This window comes from Mustela erminea, chromosome 11, assembly GCF_009829155.1.
Source record: "Mustela erminea isolate mMusErm1 chromosome 11, mMusErm1.Pri, whole genome shotgun sequence".
Classification (NCBI taxonomy): Eukaryota; Metazoa; Chordata; class Mammalia; order Carnivora; family Mustelidae; genus Mustela; species Mustela erminea.
The window spans coordinates 32,129,624-32,149,234 of record NC_045624.1 but is presented as its reverse complement, the minus strand read 5'-3'; the positions used below and the strand labels follow the sequence as shown (position 1 = coordinate 32,149,234).

The window sequence follows — 19,611 nt, the reverse complement described above, 5'->3', positions numbered from 1 at the left end:
CTTTTAAGTTCACTTGACTATACATAGTGCATTATTGAATATGCAAGTAATGAATCACCATCTTTAAATGACTATCTTCACAAATTGAAATAAATATGTATTTATGGCTTGGTAACCATTTTAAGTAATCCTTTCAGAGATCCACATCATCTCCTTGCTTATAGAATTTGTCTGTCTTTGGTGCCACCATCTTGGTCTCTTTGTTACACCCTTGCTGTCTGTTGCATCACCAAATTAAAACAACAAGGGAGGGAAGTGCCAAGAGCATAGTAGGGACTACAAGTGCAGTACACAACCATGTAAGACATTCTTGAAGCTGGATGGTGGCTGAGGCTTCTCTCTAGATGAGGAGAAGCCATCAATATGCCAGAAAGAGCCTGGCAGAGAATGTCTTTGAGTGAAGTGGCTTGGAGGCTGAATGGAGAGCATTTGCCCTCCAGTTGTCTGATGGGGCCAAGGGAAACGTGGCACTAGCCAAGGACTTGCTGTGAGGGAAGCTAGGATCAGTTTTGCTAAATCTTTTTGTTTATTGAGATAAGATAGAAATCCAGATTTTTTTCTGTGAAGTCTTCCCATTTTTAAAATGTAGATAGCTGATTAAATAAAAACAAGCAAATGAGCGCTAAGTGAGTTCAACAAACACACATGTGGGTTGGATTCAGCCTGTGAATGACTAGTTGCCCTAGATACTTTTCCCAGGTGACACCACGGGATGCGCCCTAATATACAAGCTAAATCTATGAAGTCCCATACTGCCTTCAGGGAAGAAATGACCGAGGTGAAGAACTGCCTCTCCTGAGACAGTGTAAATGTATATATAAACGAAAACCAATCTTATAGCTATAGGTGTTTTCCTATTGTTGGGATGTTTCTAACCTCAGTAATGTGGTCCACATAGAATATCAACACTTCTCCCTGATCAACTAAATATCAAAAGGTATATATATAGAAAAAGTTGTAGATACTTTCTTTTACTGATAAACCATCAGTTTCCATTTATTCCTTGAGTTCTGGTGATATCTCTTCTTTTGTAAATTAAGACACCAGATGGAGGTTTGCTGTGAGTTGTGTAGTATACTACTGACTCTGGTATTGCATGCACTTGGCCGTAACCTCAGTCTGTCTTGTTAACACTATGAAATGGAGTAAGGTAGTTAATCACTCTGAGCCTCAATATCCTCATCTACAAAATGGAGATTGTAATAGTACCAACTTCCTAGGTCATGTTTGCGAGTTAAGACCCCTCATGGCTGTAAAGCACTTAATATAGGGCTTGGCACATGGTGAGCAATGCTGGTTGCTGCTCTCATTAACATCCTTAATGTCATACGTTATTATAAAGCTCAAGATAGTCTGAGGTGGGCAAGTCCATAACCGAGATATAATGAAAGTTTCAATAATCCCTTTTATACTTTAATAAAAATATGGGGTTGGGTAATTTGACACTCTCGCATGAGTCAAAAATTGCTTTGAAATGTATTTTAAATTTACCTCATTAATCTCTGCTAGTCATGCCAAATGACCAGCACTAATGTGAATGAAACCTAGTCTTGTGTCACATTTAATCTCAAACCAGCCCTTTGTAACTGTTAATGATTTAAATCTCTGCACTGGAAGATCACATTTCTTGTTTGTCCCCAATTTATAGAGTTACATAGGAAAAAATGGTCCTCTCTGAATATGGTGATGATTTATGTTAATTTACAGGATCTTTGTCCTATCCAGCTCCGTAGAGTTTAACTTATGCTCCTTTCAAAATGGTGTATAATTAATTAACTAATTAGTGATTGAGCATTGTGCTGCTGTACTTGCATACAATATTACTAGCTCATTTAATCATGAAGACAGTGACCCTTTGTCTTTAAGTTAGAAACTAAATTACAAGAGAGAATGTAAATGATTAGTGGAGCCCTCCCGGTTATTGCCAGAAAAAAATGTCTTTTTAATGGACAAAAGACATAGATAATGCCATTTTCTAGGCAAGAAATGATATACTATGGTGAGGTTTTTTGGCCAGCATCCTGGGGGCATTGCCAATAAAGTGACTGTCAAAATTTTGATTAACAAACCTTGGTGTGATAGTAGACAAACAACAATTGTTTTAATGATGTGCACGCTATATCGCTAAACACTGATGTTCACAATTATGTCACCTTCTTTGAGTCAAAATTTACATGGTTCTTCTTTTACATTAAACTTCTCTCTTAATACCAGTGTGCCCCTTTCTCATTACCATAGACATATCTCTTCAGTATGCATCATGGTGCAGGTTCTAACCCCAGAAGATAGCTTAGTTCTTTTAAACCTTGTTTAGAGCCTCATACTCATCATGATCAACCTGAAGAAAGGTTAAGATACATTTCTTCCTTGATGACAGTAATTTATCCATTTTTAGTTTTCATAGATACCATACTTCAATTTAGATTTTATGATTTTATCAGTTGGTTCCAAATGTTTCCCTTTCTTATTTCTTCAAAGCATGAAACTGAAAATATTAGTTTGATTTATGCAGTTTGTTATCACATATCATTAATGTGTTATTTTGATAAGGGAGTCAGTCTACCTTTATATTTTTATATGATTTTTTTCTACTGCAAAGCAATATTTTCTATAAGTTCTTTGATATTAGCACCAAGGGCATAGGCTATAAAATTTCTTTCTTTTTTAAAGATTTTATTTATCTACGTGAGAGACAAAGAGGCAGAGAGGGGGATGAGTGGGGGGAGGGCAGTGGGAGAGAGAGAGAGGGAGAAACAGACTGCCCGATGAGCAAGGAACCGGACATGGGGCTGAATCCCTGGACCTTGGGATCAAGACCTGGCTTGTAGGCAACCACTTAACTAACTGAGCCACCCAGATACCCCAGACTATAAGATTTCTATCATGTTGGGCTTTCTAGTGCTTCTGCTTGACAGTACTCACTGACTAGGTAGAGAAATACAAAGAAGAGTAAGAAACAGTTTCCTTTTATAATAACCAGAGGGTATTGTTGACCGGAGTATCTTAAGATCCTAAGCTTAGTATTTTCATTTTGTAATTTTTTTTTCTTTTAAGATTTTATTTATTTATTTGACAGAGATCACAAGTAGGCAGAGAGGCAGGCAGAGAGAGAGAGAGGAGGAGGAAGTAGACTCTCTGCTGAACAGAGACCCCAGTGTGGGGCTCGATCCCAGGACACAGGGATCATGACCTGAGCTGAAGGCAGAGGCTTTAACCCACTGAGCCACCCAGGTGCCCCTTCATTCTGTAATTTTTAAGAAATGTGCCAGAGTACTGCTGTATCCTATTCTTTTGTGATTTATCATCTCTTTGTTAAGAAGGAAGCCCTGAGTAGCCTTATATTACTTGTAAAATAGACATGTAATATACTCCCATAGTACTTCTGCTATAAGTGATTAATAATAATCCTTTTAATGTAGTTTTCCTTAGCATGGGTCTATGTTTTGGGGCATGATTTGAAAATGTGTCACTTTGCTACTATTGCCTGCCATTCACGCAGCTGTTTACTCCTTCAACACATATTTCTTTCAATGTGTTATACAATTCTGTGTTTATAGTGTGTGCTGTGTGGATAGTGAACAAAATAGAGCTCATGGGTGGAATGCACTAATGTACTGATGTGCATTATGTTAGCTGAACACTTATAATGCTGTGCTCCTTTGGTAACAACTCAGAATAACAGTTGTACTTTAATAGGTATTCATTTACGTACAGATCTCATTGTGTGATTTAGGAGTAGATCTGAATCCTGTGTATCTAAAAACTTGTAGAATAAATTGGTTTGGATTCTTTAACTTTACCCCACAGTACATGATCTGTAATCTGCTTTTTCAAATGTGTTTTTTTTTTTTAAAGATTCATTTATTTATTTCAGAGAGAGAGAGAGAGAGCATTGTTGGGGGCAGAGGGAGAGGGAGAGAGGGAATCTCAAGCAGACTCCCCACGGAGCACAGAGCCTGAGGCAGACTCAGTCCCACAACCCTGAGATCATGACTAGTTAGATGCTCAACGAGCTGAGCCACCCAAGGGCCCCAATAGGCTACTTCTTTTTCATCTTGGGGTCATTGGCACAGTTCATGAATCATCATCTTGATAATCCATGGAGCCGTCCTCAGAGATGCCATCATCAGATTTTGAGTGCAGAGATGCCATCACTGGATTATTACATGGATATGTAATAAATACTGTCTACAGCCCTATAATTATTATAGTCTATACATGCATTGTCCAGTGCAGTAGCCACCGGCAATATATAAATTTTAAGTGAAATTAAGTAAAATAAAATGAAATTTAAAATTCAGTTTCTCGGTCACATATACTAGCCACATTTCCAGTGATCAAGTGTCCCATGTAATAAGTGGCAACAAGGGACGCCTGGGTGGCTCAGTTGGTTAAGCAGCTGCCTTCGGCTCAGGTCATGATCCCAGAGTCCTGGGATCGAGTCCCGCATCGGGCTCCTTGCTCCGCAGGGAGCCTGCTTCTCCCTCTGACTCTGCCTTCCACTCTGTCTGCTTGTGCTCGCTCTCGCTCGCTCTCTCTCTGACAAATAAATAAATAAAATCTTTAATAAAAAAAAAAAAAAAATAAGTGGCAACAAAATTGAACAATGCAGATATAGTAGAAATCATTGTAGAAATTTCTTTTGGGCATTGCTGATTTAGACTATACTGTTTCCTAGGTGATACGGATTGAAGTTTAAATCCCTAAAAAATAATAATAATAAAGGCATTTTGCTTTTCCTTTTTATTGACCCTGGACTCTCACTCTATCATAAGCTGTATGAACTTTGAAACATTTTGAAATGAAATGATAGAACTTGCTTAATCAATTGTTTCTATTATGCCCCCAAATATTTGTACTTATATCATTATGTCAAGTCGTTGGAAGGGTTTTTGTTTCAGTCAACAAAATTAGTTTGCGGTGCAAGTTCTGTGTCTCTGTCTACTAGTGGTCTCTATTTACAACAGCCAGGAAATAACTTTATATTATGTTGACTAGACCAGTTCTTTGGAAAACTGCTTTGTTTATTGTTCATCACTAAATATTATAAAATATTTGTTTCTGGGATTTATTCTTATCCCAAGAATGTTGGCAATGCCAGAAATATTGACACTCCTTTAATTAAAGGAGTGTCAATATTTCTTTAATTGGAACAAAGAGGGGCTATAATAACCAAAGAGTGACTCAGAAGTATACCCTTACCTAGGTTCTTGAGTGATTTTATTAGTCTTAGGAAATAGGAAAGCATTTGTACTGGAACACAGACTTTTGAAATAGCCAGATTATTGCCCTTTTTTCTTGTCAATTTGAATTTTCTTAAATTTCAAGGAAACAGGAATTATTTTTTTCTCTTCTTTACTAATGCAATGCATGGAGGCTATGTGTACAATGAAAAAAGTAAGAAAGTAAGAATGGTAACATTAGATTTTTCATTATTATACTCCTGATAATGTGAATTAAACTACAACTTATACACCTCTTTTTTTAAGATTTTTTTTAAAGATTTTATTTATTTGACAGACAGAGATCACAAGTAGGCAGAGAGACAGGCAGAGAGAGAGTGAGAGAAGGAAGCAGGCTCCCTGCTGAGCAGAGAGCCCGATGTGGGACTCGATCCCAGGACCCTGAGATCATGACCTGAGCCAAAGGCAGCGGCTTAACCCACTGAGCCACCCAGGCACCCACACCTCTTTTTAAAAAAATTTTATGTATTTATTTGAGAGGGAGATAGAGGTAGTAACAGAGATAATGAGAGAGAGAGCACGAGTTGGGAGGAGAGAGAGAGGGAGCCCGATGTGGGGGCTGGATCCCAGGACCCTGGGGTCATGATCTGAGCCAAAGGCAGATGCTTAACTGACTGCGCCACCCAGGCACCCTGTATACCTCTTTAAAATACAGAACTTTATAGCATAATTTCTTAGTTAATCCCAAATGTTCTCTATACATTTTTATATAGTACTATTAGATACTTTGAGTATGAAAGAACACTTGAGACTTGAGTATATTTGTTTCTTCTCTATTAATTTTTATGTAGTATTAATTTTCAGATAATTTTACTCACAGTTTCTTGTTTTTTTGGTATTAGGTCTTTGGTAAAGTTAGTTTTGGGAGAATTGTATAATCATAGTCATTTGTAGTATCACAATTGTGATGGTATTAGCAGAAAATTGTCCAGAGGTTTTAGGAGAATAGAATAGCAAATTGAAATATAACTGAGTGAAGATCTCTTAAATATTGAAGGAACTAAAAACATCACAGTTGTTTAAAAAAATTTATTTTTTCAGTTATGGTATAGTTATGGTATAGAATATTTATTCCTTAGATAAAAACTTCCACCTTGGGAAAGTCTGAGTAGTACTAGTTAGTGTATATTTTCACCTAAAGTGGATGTTTTGTCTTTATAACAAACTGAATTTATAATAAACTGAATTTTCATACTGTCGAGACCTTTTTTTTGGGTGAATAATCTTTTTCTGATTTTAATTTGTTTGTTTTTAAGTTTTTATCGTAATCATCCAGTGTTCATCACAAGTGCATTCCTTAATCCCCATCACCTATTTCATCCATCCCCCCGTCCACCTCCCCTCTGATAACCGTTGGTTTGTTCTCTGTAGTTAAGAGTCTATTTCTTGGTTTGTTTCTCTCCTTTTTTCCCCTTTGCTCATTTGTTTTGTTTCTTAAATTCCACAAATGAGTGAAATCCTTTGGAATTTCTTTCTCTGACTAACTTCACTTAGTATTATACTCTCTGATTCCTTAGATGTCATTGCAAATGGCAAGATTTTATTCTTTTTTACGACTAAATAATATTCCCTCTGAGTGTATGTGTGTGTGTGTATACACCACATCCTCTTTATCCATTCATTAGTCAGTGGACACTTGAGCAGCTTCCATATCTTGGCCATTATCTATAACACTGCTATAATCATATGGGTGCATGTATCCCTTTGAATCAGGGTTTTTTGTATTCTTTGGGTAAATATCCAGTAGGGCAATTGATGGATCGTCGGGTAGTTCTATTTTTAACTTTTTCAGGAACCTCTATACTGTTTCCCACAGTGGCTGTTTGCATTCCCAGTTTACATTCCCACCAACAGTGCACGAGGCTTCCTTTTTCTCCACATCCTCTCCAACACCTATTATTTCTTGTGTTATTGATTTTAGCCATTCTCTTGGGTGTGAGGTAATATCTCATTGTGGTTTTGATTTACATTTCCCTGATGATAAGTGATGGTGAACATCTTTTCATGTGTCTGTTGGCCACCTGGTTGTCTGTTCATATCTTCTGACGATTTTTAAATGGAATTTTTTGTTCTGGGGATGTTGAGTTTTATAAGTTCTTCAAATATTTTGGATGCACTCTTGAAACTTTTAATTACTTTTCATAAATATTTATATATTTTCCAATAATTAATTGGTTTCATAAGAATTAGTCTCTCATCCATTGCAATAAATGAAATTATTTATGACAACTAACTAAATAAATGATTTTCCAGTAGGTTATTAGTCTCTTTATAAGGAACAAAGTTTATTATTTAAATAATTTAACTATATTCTTAGCTCCTCTGTAAGATTCCATGAATAGTTCCTGTTGAATGATGGAGAAAAAAGGCAAAGTATTTTTTTTTTTTTTAAAGATTTTATTTATTTATTTGACAGAGAGATCACAAGTAGGCAGAGAAGCAGGCAGAGAGAGAGAGAGGAGGAAGCAGGCTCCCTGCTGAGCAGAGAGCCCGATGCGGGACTCGATCCCAGGACCCCGAGATCATGACCTGAGCCGAAGGCAGCAGCTTAACCCACTGAGCCACCCAGGCGCCCAAGGCAAAGTATTTAAAACAGTAAAATTTGAATTCTATTAACATGTTATCACCACAAATAATAATTTCTAGAACAATTATTGCAGCTTCTAGACCCAGGAAAGCAAAGCAAAGGAAAATGAGATTGTGTGTATTTTGCTTTTGGTGGTGGTGGCATTAGAGGTGAGTACGGGAGGAATAGATAGAGACGTTGAAAGAAAATCAGATGTGTATTGTTTTATTCCAGGTGGCTATTTCTTTGGTTGTGTTGTGGCTACTTAAAAAGTGAGTATTCCATGTCCTATTGCAGATTATATTTTGGTTCTATTGATTATATGGGTCTTATTAAATATTATAATATCCATGGTACTTCATTTCCCCATAGTATTATAAAAATGGAAAATTAAGTTCTTTTGTTTAAATTGTAAGCATATGCAGTTTCGGCAGCTGTTTGCCAGTTCCCAAAGGATTTAGCTATGTTTAGCTTTCATAAAATGCAATACAGATTTTGAAAGGGGCATTTTACATTTAGTATTTTCTCAGACTGATTAGTAACGGTCAATTTTATGTTTTAGTGGTGAAAAAATGTACTCTACTTCATTGCAATAGTAAGTCCTTGAGATCAAAGGCATAATGCATGCTAATGAAATATGTGTGTTTCTTCAGACTCAAGTTCAGTTTTATCTACATGTATTGGAAATTCAGTGGGTGAGTTTGGATGCCAAGTAATGATTTCTTTTTGCTTTGCAGAACAGCTTCTCAAGACAAAGGGAATAGTACTCAGAGCATAAATAGCAGTTACACAGTGATCTTCACCAGTACCAGCACATATTATGTTTTTTACATTTATGTGGGAGTAGCAGACACTTTGCTTGCCCTGGGATTCTTCAGAGGTTTACCACTGGTGCATACTCTAATCACAGTGTCGAAAATTTTACACCACAAAATGTTACATGCTGTTCTTCAAGCACCTATGTCAACCCTCAACGCGTTGAAAGCAGGTATTTGACTAGGTATACAAAATGATACTGCTGATCCACAATCAAAAGGTCCCATGATTTCATTGGTTTTTTAGCAGCAACATTGACTTTTGATGGAAGCATCTTCCTTCTGACTGGCACGCACATTTCTTAGATGATGTAGGCTATCAGACATTGCTGCTCCTCATTTTTCTGTCTTAGCTAATAAACATGTTGCTGATGGGAGTGTAGCAACAGAAACAGGCCTTCTGGATTAGTTGTCCTTCTCGATTCAGATATTTGGTCTAGCCCCATTTTCAGGTATCTTATTGTCAATGTATAGTATTATTTAAAAGAAAAGAATTGAAGTAACCAAGGAAAATATAAAATTCTTTTACTAATGAAGTCTTTTGATGAGGTAGAATAATCTAGTTTCATGTAACTGTTAAAAGATGATCAAATAAATTTTCTCTAAGGTTTTCTTTTTTTTAATTCTTTCTTTCTTTCTTTTGGTGGTAGTGGAAGAATAAATCCGGAACATATTTTTAAAGTATTTTTTGACACCACTATAGAGGTTGGTAAAAGGGCAAAAACTTGCCCTGTAAAATAAATAAGGTCTGAGGAGCTAATCTATAATATGTTGACTATAATTGAAAACACTATATAATATCACTGAAATTTACTAAGAGAGTAAAAAAAAAGGTAAATATGAGAGATTATGGGGAACTTACTTTGGGTGGCATTAAATATTAAACTAAGAATTTTGGACTTTATCATGCAGTTAATGAGGGGGTTGGATGATAAGATTCAGTATCACTTTCTTTGTACTGTATGATGTTTTATCTAATTGTGTCTTTAACTGCACCTAGACAATGAATTCCTTAAGGGCAAGGGGCATGGCTTATTCACCTGTTATCTCAGTGCCTAGCATTATGCCTGGCACATAGTATACACTACATATATATTTTTTGTTCATTGAAGGGAAACATTATCAGATTTATAAACATGAGTCTGGAATTCAGAAGACAGGTTAAAGCTTAGATTGCCAGTAAAGAGGGTGGAAAGAGAGAACATGACAAAGAAGGTCCACATAAGAGGCAGGCAGAAATTAAGAGTAACCATGGGTTCTGCTTAGGTATGTCAGAAAGGTGTAGAAGTCAGAGGAGAGGGAGAGCCACACATTATGGAATAGAGATGTATGGGAATCGTGTTAGCATATCTAGTAAATTATCATTAAATTCAGGCTTGCAAGTGTGAGATGGTAACAGTAGGATGAATCTTAGCTCAGTCTGCATTTTATGAAGTTTTAAAAAGTAGGAGACCATAAGTGGAGCACAGTTGCTTTGTACAACACTAAACTTTTCTGATTTCTTATTTATCTTATTACATGCTAATCCTTATTTGAGTTCTGAATGCTTCTGCTGTGATCCAGATTGATCAAATATTGATTTGTCTTTTCAAGATTACTAGTTTTTTTGTGGAATTTATCTTCCTTTATATTATAGGTGGGATTCTTAATAGATTCTCCAAAGACATAGCAATTTTGGATGATCTTCTGCCCCTTACCGTATTTGACTTCGTCCAGGTTTGTAAAAATAAGAATTACTAAGTGTCTTTACATTTGTCATACTTTTAAAAACAATTAGAAAAAGAGGTAAATTAAGTTTTGCTTATTTTTCTTTTGAGAGTTGAAATCCTATCTATTGTGTTAATTCTGTCAATATCAAAAGTCTTTAAAATAGGCATAAATTTAGTAAATTCAGTGATAAGTCAGAACTGTTTACCAGACCCAAACCTAAGGCAATTCCACGTTTAGATATAATAGCCATGTGCTTGGGGATGATTTGAAAGATATAATAGACCATCTTTCCCCAAATCACTGTCTACAAAGTATGACATTCTTGAATCGGCATTACTGTTTCAGGGAAGTCACCTGTCTCCAAGGGGCCCATGTTAAAAATAAAAAGCTATTCCTTGATGGGCTACAGTTTCAACCAATCTTATCCAATAATAATGGATAATAGCCCAGACTGGCTAGCCAGCATCCTCACAGTAAGGACCATAATACAGGACAGAAGAACGGATACATTTCCAAGCAGATGAGAGGGGAAAGAGCCCTAGTGAGGACTGTCCCTGGGCCGACAGATCTGAAGAGGCTGCTGGCTCTGAGCGTGTATCCCTGGGGTGTGATGATTGACTGAAAGTGAGAATGAGAAAAAAAGGAAAACATGGAGATGAAGATGACCTAGGGGATGCGTATTAGGACTCTATGAGTGGCAGGACTTAAGGAATGTTGTGAGTTAATGACCTTGGCTATTGGACCAGGTTTGAAAACAGCTTCCTGTGTGGCTTAGGTCAAGCAAATACAGTCTCCATGATCTTCTTGGAGAGACAGCTGGAACATTGCAGCCCATCTTATGATGAGTCATTCTCTCTTCCCCCTCCCCCATAATAATACTTTATAGAGAACACCTGTAAAACAAAATAAGGGCTACCACATTTGTGTGTATACACAACTGACATTGGCAGGTGCAGAAAAACCAGATTGTCAGTTTGCCTCATCTGCAATGATTGGCACAATTAAAAATATTAACTGTTCCACATGAGCATTTTGGATTTCCTTCAGTTTCTCTGTTTAAAGATGTAACTCAGTAATTGCTGCTGGAATTCTTTTACTGATGCTTTGGGGCCATACATTTGAAGGAGCATGTCCCATGTCTTTAAATGCAGTTGATCTGTTCCTCATTCTAGGAGCATAATGGACTGGTCCCAAATATAGTATTATTAAATTAGGTACAAACTGGAGCATGGACATCTTGACATGATTGCAAAAGGATTCAGAAATTGGCCCTTGATAATTTTTTTTTTTTATTCTAGTAGTTTACTATTTTCTGAATCAGTGTGAAGCTTGCTTCAGAAATCCTGTGGGACAAAAATTTTTTTTAGTCTCTATTTTATAAATTAGCACTTTTTAGAAACCTGGCAATGGGCCTGAAATCCTTTCTGTTTAAAGCAATGCGAGTAGTTTTTCTTCAACTTCTAATGTTTTTTCAATTCATTTGTTGTGGTTTCACAAGTAATTTTGGAAGGGCTCTTTTATTTATTTAATTTCCCTATTTTATTTAGAAGAGGGCTTCACATGAAACATAATATATAATAACCAAATGGCAGGAAAATCTGGTTAGTTTTGATTTTATTTAAAAATCAGTGGGTGGCTCAGTGGGTTAGGCCACTGCCTTCGGCTCAGGTTATGATCTCAAGGTCCTAGGATCGAGTCCTGCATCGGGCTCTCTGCTCAGCAGGGAGCCTGCTTCCCTCTCTCTCTGTCTACCTGCTTCTCTGCCTACTTGTGATCTCTCTCTGTCCAATAAATAAATAAAATCTTTTTAAAAAATATCAGTCATTTGGGGTACCTGGGTGTTTCAATGGGTTAAGTGACTGCCTTCAGCTCAGGTCATGATCCTGGGGTCCTTGGATCAAGTCCCTGCATCAGGTTCCTTGCTTAGTGGGGAGGCAGCTTCTCCCCCTCCCTCTGCTACTCCCTGCTTGTGCTTGCTCACTCTCTGTCCAATAAGTAAATAAAATTAAAAAAAAATCAGTCATTCATCACAGTTTTATTATAAAAAACTTGTCTAGATTGTGAGCTTCTCTGGTTATATTAATAATGTTCATATTAAAGAAATTTATTCAATTCAGAACATTCCAGGAAGAGATTTTTGCCCAGAATAAGGCATACATTTAAAAAATTAGTTTCTGTTTACTCTTTTTTTCCAACATTTAATAATGTTCTAGTAAATTTGCTTTCTGGATTGGAACATTGTATAGTGGAAATGGAAGGTCTGATTCTATTTCTAACCCATAAAATAAGGTAGATAAATCTGATGATGGTCACTTTCAGTACTCAATTTCTTCGCCTCACATTAGCATACTGGAAATGGCCCATATTGACGCATGTGCCCAGGCCATCCTTAGGTGCTGAGGTCAGAAGCTAATAATTTTAGCAGTGTATGCAAAACTAAAGGCACTGGATTAATATAGTTGATATTCTTGTTACACAAAGAAACCTTAAATCCTGTCCTAGTTTTGAATTCAGAGTGGGTAAGAAACAATTCATTTTAGACCAGGTATATTTGTGAGACAGAGAAAAACCATGTCTTAACATCCTACTTATCTCCATGTTTGGGTGAATGATTTTTTTTAAATTAAATTGAAGCTGATGTATTTTAAAATACCAAAATCTTCTCTTTTCAGCCTTAAAACATTTAGGTCTTTAGATTTCTTCTCTCTTATCCCAATATATGATTCCACAGAGTCCTACTACATTGATTTCTTCTGTGTCTTTTACATCTTCCCCCCATCACTCATTCTATTAATCCCATTAATACCTTATTTAAAAATTCATTTATGGATTAAATTTCAAACCTGGTATTCATCTCCTTGTTTTAAATAGGTATTTATTTATATATCTATCTCTATTCATTCATTAACTTACTGTAGATTTCAGAGTGATCCTTCACTTTTATCCACTCTAGTTTCCCAGGCAGTGGTAGGTGCTCTTCAGTGACAGGAATGCTTCTGAGCTGGTTTCAGGGAGTGAAAATGTGCTGCCTAATTCCTGGGACCATGAATGGATGGTGCCTTGCAGGCTTTACTGTCTATTGAAAAAAATTTTTTTTCCTGAAGAAGTTTAGGATTTGGGTAAGGGTGATTAGGAATTAGAATTCTGTGTCCATATTTTCATCTTGTCTTGAATTCCTTCTATTTATTTTGTTGTTGTCTCATAAATACACCTGGTCTAAAATGATTGGGTTCTTATCCACTGTGAATTAAAAACTAGAACAGAATTTAAGGTGTCTTTTGTAATGAGAATATCAAATATATTACACCAGTGCCTTTAGTTAAGCCCCAGTGCTAAATTATTAGCTTCTGACCTCAGTTCCTAAGGATGGCCTCTTATAGAGCGAATAGAATTGTTTTTCTCAATGTTTAGACTTCTTTTTCTCTTATGTCTCAGTTTGAGCTGTGTTCAGGATGATTCTAATTGTTGGAAACTTATATTGTGACTGTTTCATAATTTCCACTTGTACCCACCTTTCTCATTTTTCTCTATGACATCTTGTGTCTACCCAGTTCTACCAATTCTATTTTAACATAGTTGCATTTTCAGTCCTAAGAATCTCTAGCATATCGACAATCATGAAAACAGAACCATCACTTTCTCTAACTAATATTATAATCCAACAGTACCAAATTGGAATTATATGGTAAAAATAGCACAAGCCAAACAAACACAGTGCTGTTCACAACTGTCAACAGCAAGTGAAGGATCCCGTTCCTAATGGAGTCGTTGAATGTTTCTATTATGCCAGTGCAAGAGCTTTTGTCTTTTAGACATACTGGTACTTAATGTGATGGGCCATTTTAATTAAATCATATTCCCTAGTTAATTGTGCTTCGAACTTAATTTTTCTCCGCACCCTGCAAAGACCCTATTTCTGGAAAATAAATGTCTTTGGTTAAAAAACTGTGGCTTGTCACTGAGGAAGTCTTGTCAGTAAGACAAGTAAGTAAGTAGGGTCTTTGGGGCCTTTTCATTGTATTGGTGGCATTCGTAGGGCAAGAATGGAATAGGGAAGACTGTCCTTAGATTACTGAGTCATCATGTGTACTTGGGCCAGTGACTGGCACAGTAAAGATTTATCTGAGTATTTGTTGATGAGTGAGGGGCTGGTATGGCAGAACTGATTAGAGACAGAGGCATTTTCCCTAGAAAGGTATCATTGAGAGATCATCATCTGAAGTTTTAGATGAAAATAACAACCCACTCAAAGAAGATTTATGCAGCTGTTAGCTATACCCTCATCCCCACTGACGTCTTCCAAAATGTTCTGCATTTCACTGCATCATTTAGAAATATGCATGTGTCACCCATAGAAATTGGTAGAGAACTGGCTCACTGATTATCATATGGATGTTCTAATAAGTTTATTTTTTAAATTATTTTTATTTTTTTAAAGATTTCATTTCTTTATTTGATAGACAGAGATCATAAGTAGGCAGAAAAGCACGCAGAGAGAGAGAGGACGAAGCAGGCTCCCTGCTGAGCAGAGAGCCAGATGTGGGACTCCATCCCAGGACCCTTGGATCATGACCTGAGCCGAAGACAGAGGCTTTAACCTACTGAGCCACCCAGGCGCCCCTAAGTTTATTTTTTTAACCTTTGTTGTGACATTACTTTATTTGTATTTCATTCACATGGGCTATTGTGGAGCAAATGTTAACAGACGTTTTTTTTCTTTTTAAAGTGTATGGATTAAAAAAAAAAGTATATGGACTTAGTGTCATGTGGAAATACGAGATTATAAACTTTTCACTTGATTCGGAAGAACACCAATATGGTTAGCATGTTTCTGAGACTGCCAAGGACTCCAGTGTTTTGGTGGATAATGTAAAGAGATATCTCTGATGGGTTTGACTAAAGCTCTAAGTTCATTTTGACAACATATAAAAGTAAATCAGCCATATCCCAAAAATCTTTTTTTGAGTCTTTAGGTCATCTCTAATTATTTTGAGGAGTGGGAATAGAAGTGTTGGGGAGGTGAGTAAACTGCATTAAATATAATTTTTAAAAACCTTAAACATGAGTCAACTGTGTTTGGAAAAACTAAGTAGCTTGTCTAAATGACAAAGCCTTCACTTAAACCAGATCTTTCTGACTCAAAAAGCTCCCAGATGAATGCCTGATTTTCAGAAATTGTCTGAATAAATCAATCCTAAAATTTCACATTTATGCCAAAACTATTTCAAAATTAAAAAACATTATTTTGAAAGAAGACCAGGCTAGGAAAAAAAAATCATACTCATCTATGATTATTTATCATACAGCATTTTAAGGCATATGGGAAATGAGAATATCCTGATATCCAAGAACACCATGTTTTCAAAACTTCAGAATGTTATTCTAAGCAACCTGACAAATATTTTGAATTTTGATAGAGGTTATGAAAAACACTATGTTCACATGGCTGTTTTCCTACTAGAAGTTAGCTGCCTCTTGTTAAGAATGGAACAGAGTGGGGCACCTGGTGGCTCAGTCTTTAAGAGGCTGCCTTTGGCTCCGGTCATGATCCCAGGGTCTTGGGATCTAGCCCTGGGATTGAGCCCCATCCAGGGCTCCCAGCTCCATTGGGAAGCCTGCTTCTTCCTCTCCCACTTCACTTGCTGGTGTTCCCTCTCTTGCTTTCTCTCTCTCTATCAAATAAATAGATAAAATCTTAAAAAAAAGAAAAAAGAATGGAACAGAGTGTGAAAAGGGTCTTTAGAAAGACATCTCTGGCATACTCTTGTGTGCTTTGCAACATGAAAACATTTACTCACCCAAGTGCTTTCTCTGATCCTGCAGTTGTTACTAATTGTGATTGGAGCTGTGACAGTAGTTTCGGCTTTGCAACCCTACATCTTCCTAGCAACAGTGCCCGTCATAGCCGCTTTCATTATGCTGAGGGCCTACTTCCTCCACACCTCACAGCAACTCAAGCAACTGGAATCTGAAGGTATGAAGCTGCACGTACAATGCTTGCCATGGAAAACGACCACAAAGGCTATTTGTGATTCTCGATCATTCACCTACTTTTCTCACTTTTCCCCCTGCTTTTAAACTCTTACATTATGTCACAGTAAGAAGGTGTACGCAAAAGGACACAGTGAATTACAAAGCACACATAGATTGTGTTTGTTAATGACCGTGGGACTTCATTTTGGTTTTAAAATAAGTGTGTGATCTTATGAGGCCTGGCGTGTAAGATGTTCATATATAATATACATAATTATATAAATTAAATTTTAAAATGATAGTGCTACTGTTACTAAAGTTTTGTCTGGGTTCCCAAACAACACTGGATAAAATTTTTCAGATACCCTTTCTTTTCCCCTGGGGGCTACCTTTTTGTGTGCCCCATGAGCACTGTTTGAGCTGTTTGGGAAGCACATTTTTCAGTAATAGCATTGCTGCTGGTGCATTTTCAGAGTTAAATACCCAGTGTGTTTCTTCTGAGATTATTATCTAATTGAACTCATATAAACTTAAATAAATTGTCTTTAAAAAAAAAAACATTTTCTCTCAGCAGTGATTAATTTAGAATAAATTAATAAATCAATTGTTAAAATTTAGGATTAGCTAGGGTAGCCAAGAAATATAAATAAAACATGGTATTGATTTTATAATAAGCTCCTATCCATGGTGGCCAAGTAACAAAGGAGACTAATTCATTTAAGATTTTTAAAAAAGACAACTATTCAAAGTATGGCACCAGTATGAAAAACATCTAATCAATGATTTTGGTGAATGATTACTCTTCCTTAAGCTAATCTTTTTCAGGTAACTGGTAGTAAGAATTTGCATTATGTCGCTACATCATTTGCATTGTTTTCTATGGACTATTTCGCAGGCAGGAGTCCAATTTTCACTCATCTTGTCACAAGCTTGAAAGGACTATGGACACTTCGGGCCTTTGGACGTCAGCCTTACTTCGAAACTCTATTTCACAAGGCTCTGAACTTACATACCGCCAACTGGTTCTTGTACCTATCCACACTACGCTGGTTCCAAATGAGAATGGAAATTATTTTTGTCATATTCTTCATTGCTATTACCTTCATTTCCATTTTAACAACAGGTAATATGAACTTGTTAACTATTGAATTGACCATTTAATTTAAAACTTTGTCAACCCTAAAATGCTACATTCTCATTGGTTGAACATTTTAGATACCTTTAAATAGATTTTGGAGGGAGTTTATTAATCTGAAACTTCATTTATTGTGGGACAAATAATTTCTTTGAATGAGAGCTCTATTATTTTAGCTTTACAGTTTGAAAAAGAGACACAGAGAGGGTCAGATACAAATCTGTGATAGAAAGAAAAAAAATCATCTTTTGACTCTCATATTGGTAAAGAATCCTGGTGTCAAAAATTATAGATTTCATTTATTCAAGTGCTTTCTGAATGGGGGAAAGAAACATCCCTGTTTATACACATATGCACACAAAATGCCCCCACCCTAGTAAATTTGTTTCTTTTTACTACCAGTTGTGCAATTCACTATCCTAATGTGAATTTTACATGATGAAAAACTACCACAGGAGGGAATAACTTAGATAGAAGTACTATATTCTTTTGTTTGTTTGTTTTTGTTAAGATTTTTATTTATTTATGACAGAGAGAAAAGTATGGGGGAGCTGGAGAGGGAGAAGCGAGCTCCCCGTCGAGCAGGGAGCCTGATGCAGGGCTTGATCCCAGGAGGGTGGGATCATGACCCTGCTGAAGGCACTGAGCCATCCAGGTGCCCAGAAGTACCATATTCTTTAAAAAATAATGTCTTGAATTTTAAGATCTTGAATTTTAAGATCTTTGGGTGAAATACACAGAACTTTTCACCATAAGTACAATGAAACTCTGTATGAACAAATGAGTTCTTCTAAGTTAAGAAGCTGAATTAACTGAGCTAGAAGTGTTGAAATAGCTTATACATGCCACAGTGGACAGATTTAGAGCACCTGCCAAATCTGAGGGATCGTTCAGTTGTTAGAAATAGAATCCTTCTCCAACAGAAGGAAGCACAGGCTGGAATCCCAGGAGGGTCCCTATGAAGCCCAGGGCAGGAACATGCTGGGTCTCCAGAGGTAACAGAGGAGACATCCTCATCTCTTGTGGCTGGATGCTGCCTGAGTGTAGTCCTCTGTGGCTGCTTCCTGTATTCTATCTCTCTCTCTGATGACTGGTTTTCTGGGTGAACCAGAGCTGTGCCACAGTGACTGCCTATGGCCCCTTAAGTTAACAGCAGCGTTCCTTTGACCAGGTACAGAGTACTGGAAAGAACAGAAAACAGGCTCACCTTGACTGCTGCGAGAGGAGTGGGTTCCCCACATCCATCTTTCTCTCAACTCGCAGTGGGAAATGACTCTCTGTGATGAATATAAGTGAACAGGCAAATGAACTAAAATCCTTAATACTATAGTCAATTTTCTTCTTAGGCTCAGAATTTTAAAATTTTTTCTTTAAGTTATTTGAAACAAGATCAAAGAGGGCTGAATGGATGAAGATTTGTTAACAATGTGTCATGTGCTGTAAAATCGTGGTTAAGGATCTGATTAAGTCCTGATATAGTAGGGCAGTAGTCAAAACATTGACAGATCACTTTAGTTCAGGACCAGTTAGTCAAACCTGATTCTAAGCCAGAGTGAATGTTAGCCACCTGATGAATAGCAATCCCGCTTCTCCTAGTCTTCAGCTGTGATAACTTGTACATACTAGTTGGCTTCTCTAAGGCCCTCATTTTCCTCATATTGTAAATACATAGGATAACAGTACCTATCTATCATATAGTTTGGGTGACTATTAAATGAGATAATTTGTGTAAAACACTTGGTATAGTGCTGGTTCCTACTAAATACCCATAAATATTATATTATTTATTCTTGTTATTATTAAAATTTTATCTTACTCTCATCTTAATCTTCAGAATGAGTAATATACTGGGGTTCTGATAAATCTTACCTATTTGGAATAAATGATTTAGTATTAAAAGCACATGCCTACTGTCTCTGGTTTGTCTTCTGTCAGAGGAAATGTGGAAGAAAAAATTTCAATTAATAATAGGACAAATTACTTCCCCCAATTTTAGAACCCAGTAATGATCTTATCCTATAGTACACTTGCTAGGACTGACTCTCAATGGAGACTTGATAACCTAAAGTTTTAAAAACGTTTCTGTTAGAAAATTTTTATAGTCATAAATTAGTGGTCCTCTCCAGCCCCATACATAGAAGCTATGTATTCTAATTAAACACTTAAGTA

At 36.6% G+C, this 19,611-nt stretch overlaps 1 protein-coding gene across 1 annotated transcript in view; it reads left to right on the top strand.

Moving 5' to 3' along the window:
• The window catches only part of CFTR (CF transmembrane conductance regulator), a 168,956-nt gene that overhangs the window by 99,128 nt on the left and 50,217 nt on the right, over positions 1 to 19,611 (top strand). The window contains exons 16-20 of the mRNA XM_032304554.1: positions 8,044 to 8,081; positions 8,547 to 8,797; positions 10,261 to 10,340; positions 16,158 to 16,308; positions 17,203 to 17,430. Of these exons, the coding sequence (XP_032160445.1) occupies positions 8,044 to 8,081; positions 8,547 to 8,797; positions 10,261 to 10,340; positions 16,158 to 16,308; positions 17,203 to 17,430 (748 nt within the window). The remainder of the gene's footprint in view (positions 1 to 8,043; positions 8,082 to 8,546; positions 8,798 to 10,260; positions 10,341 to 16,157; positions 16,309 to 17,202; positions 17,431 to 19,611) is intronic.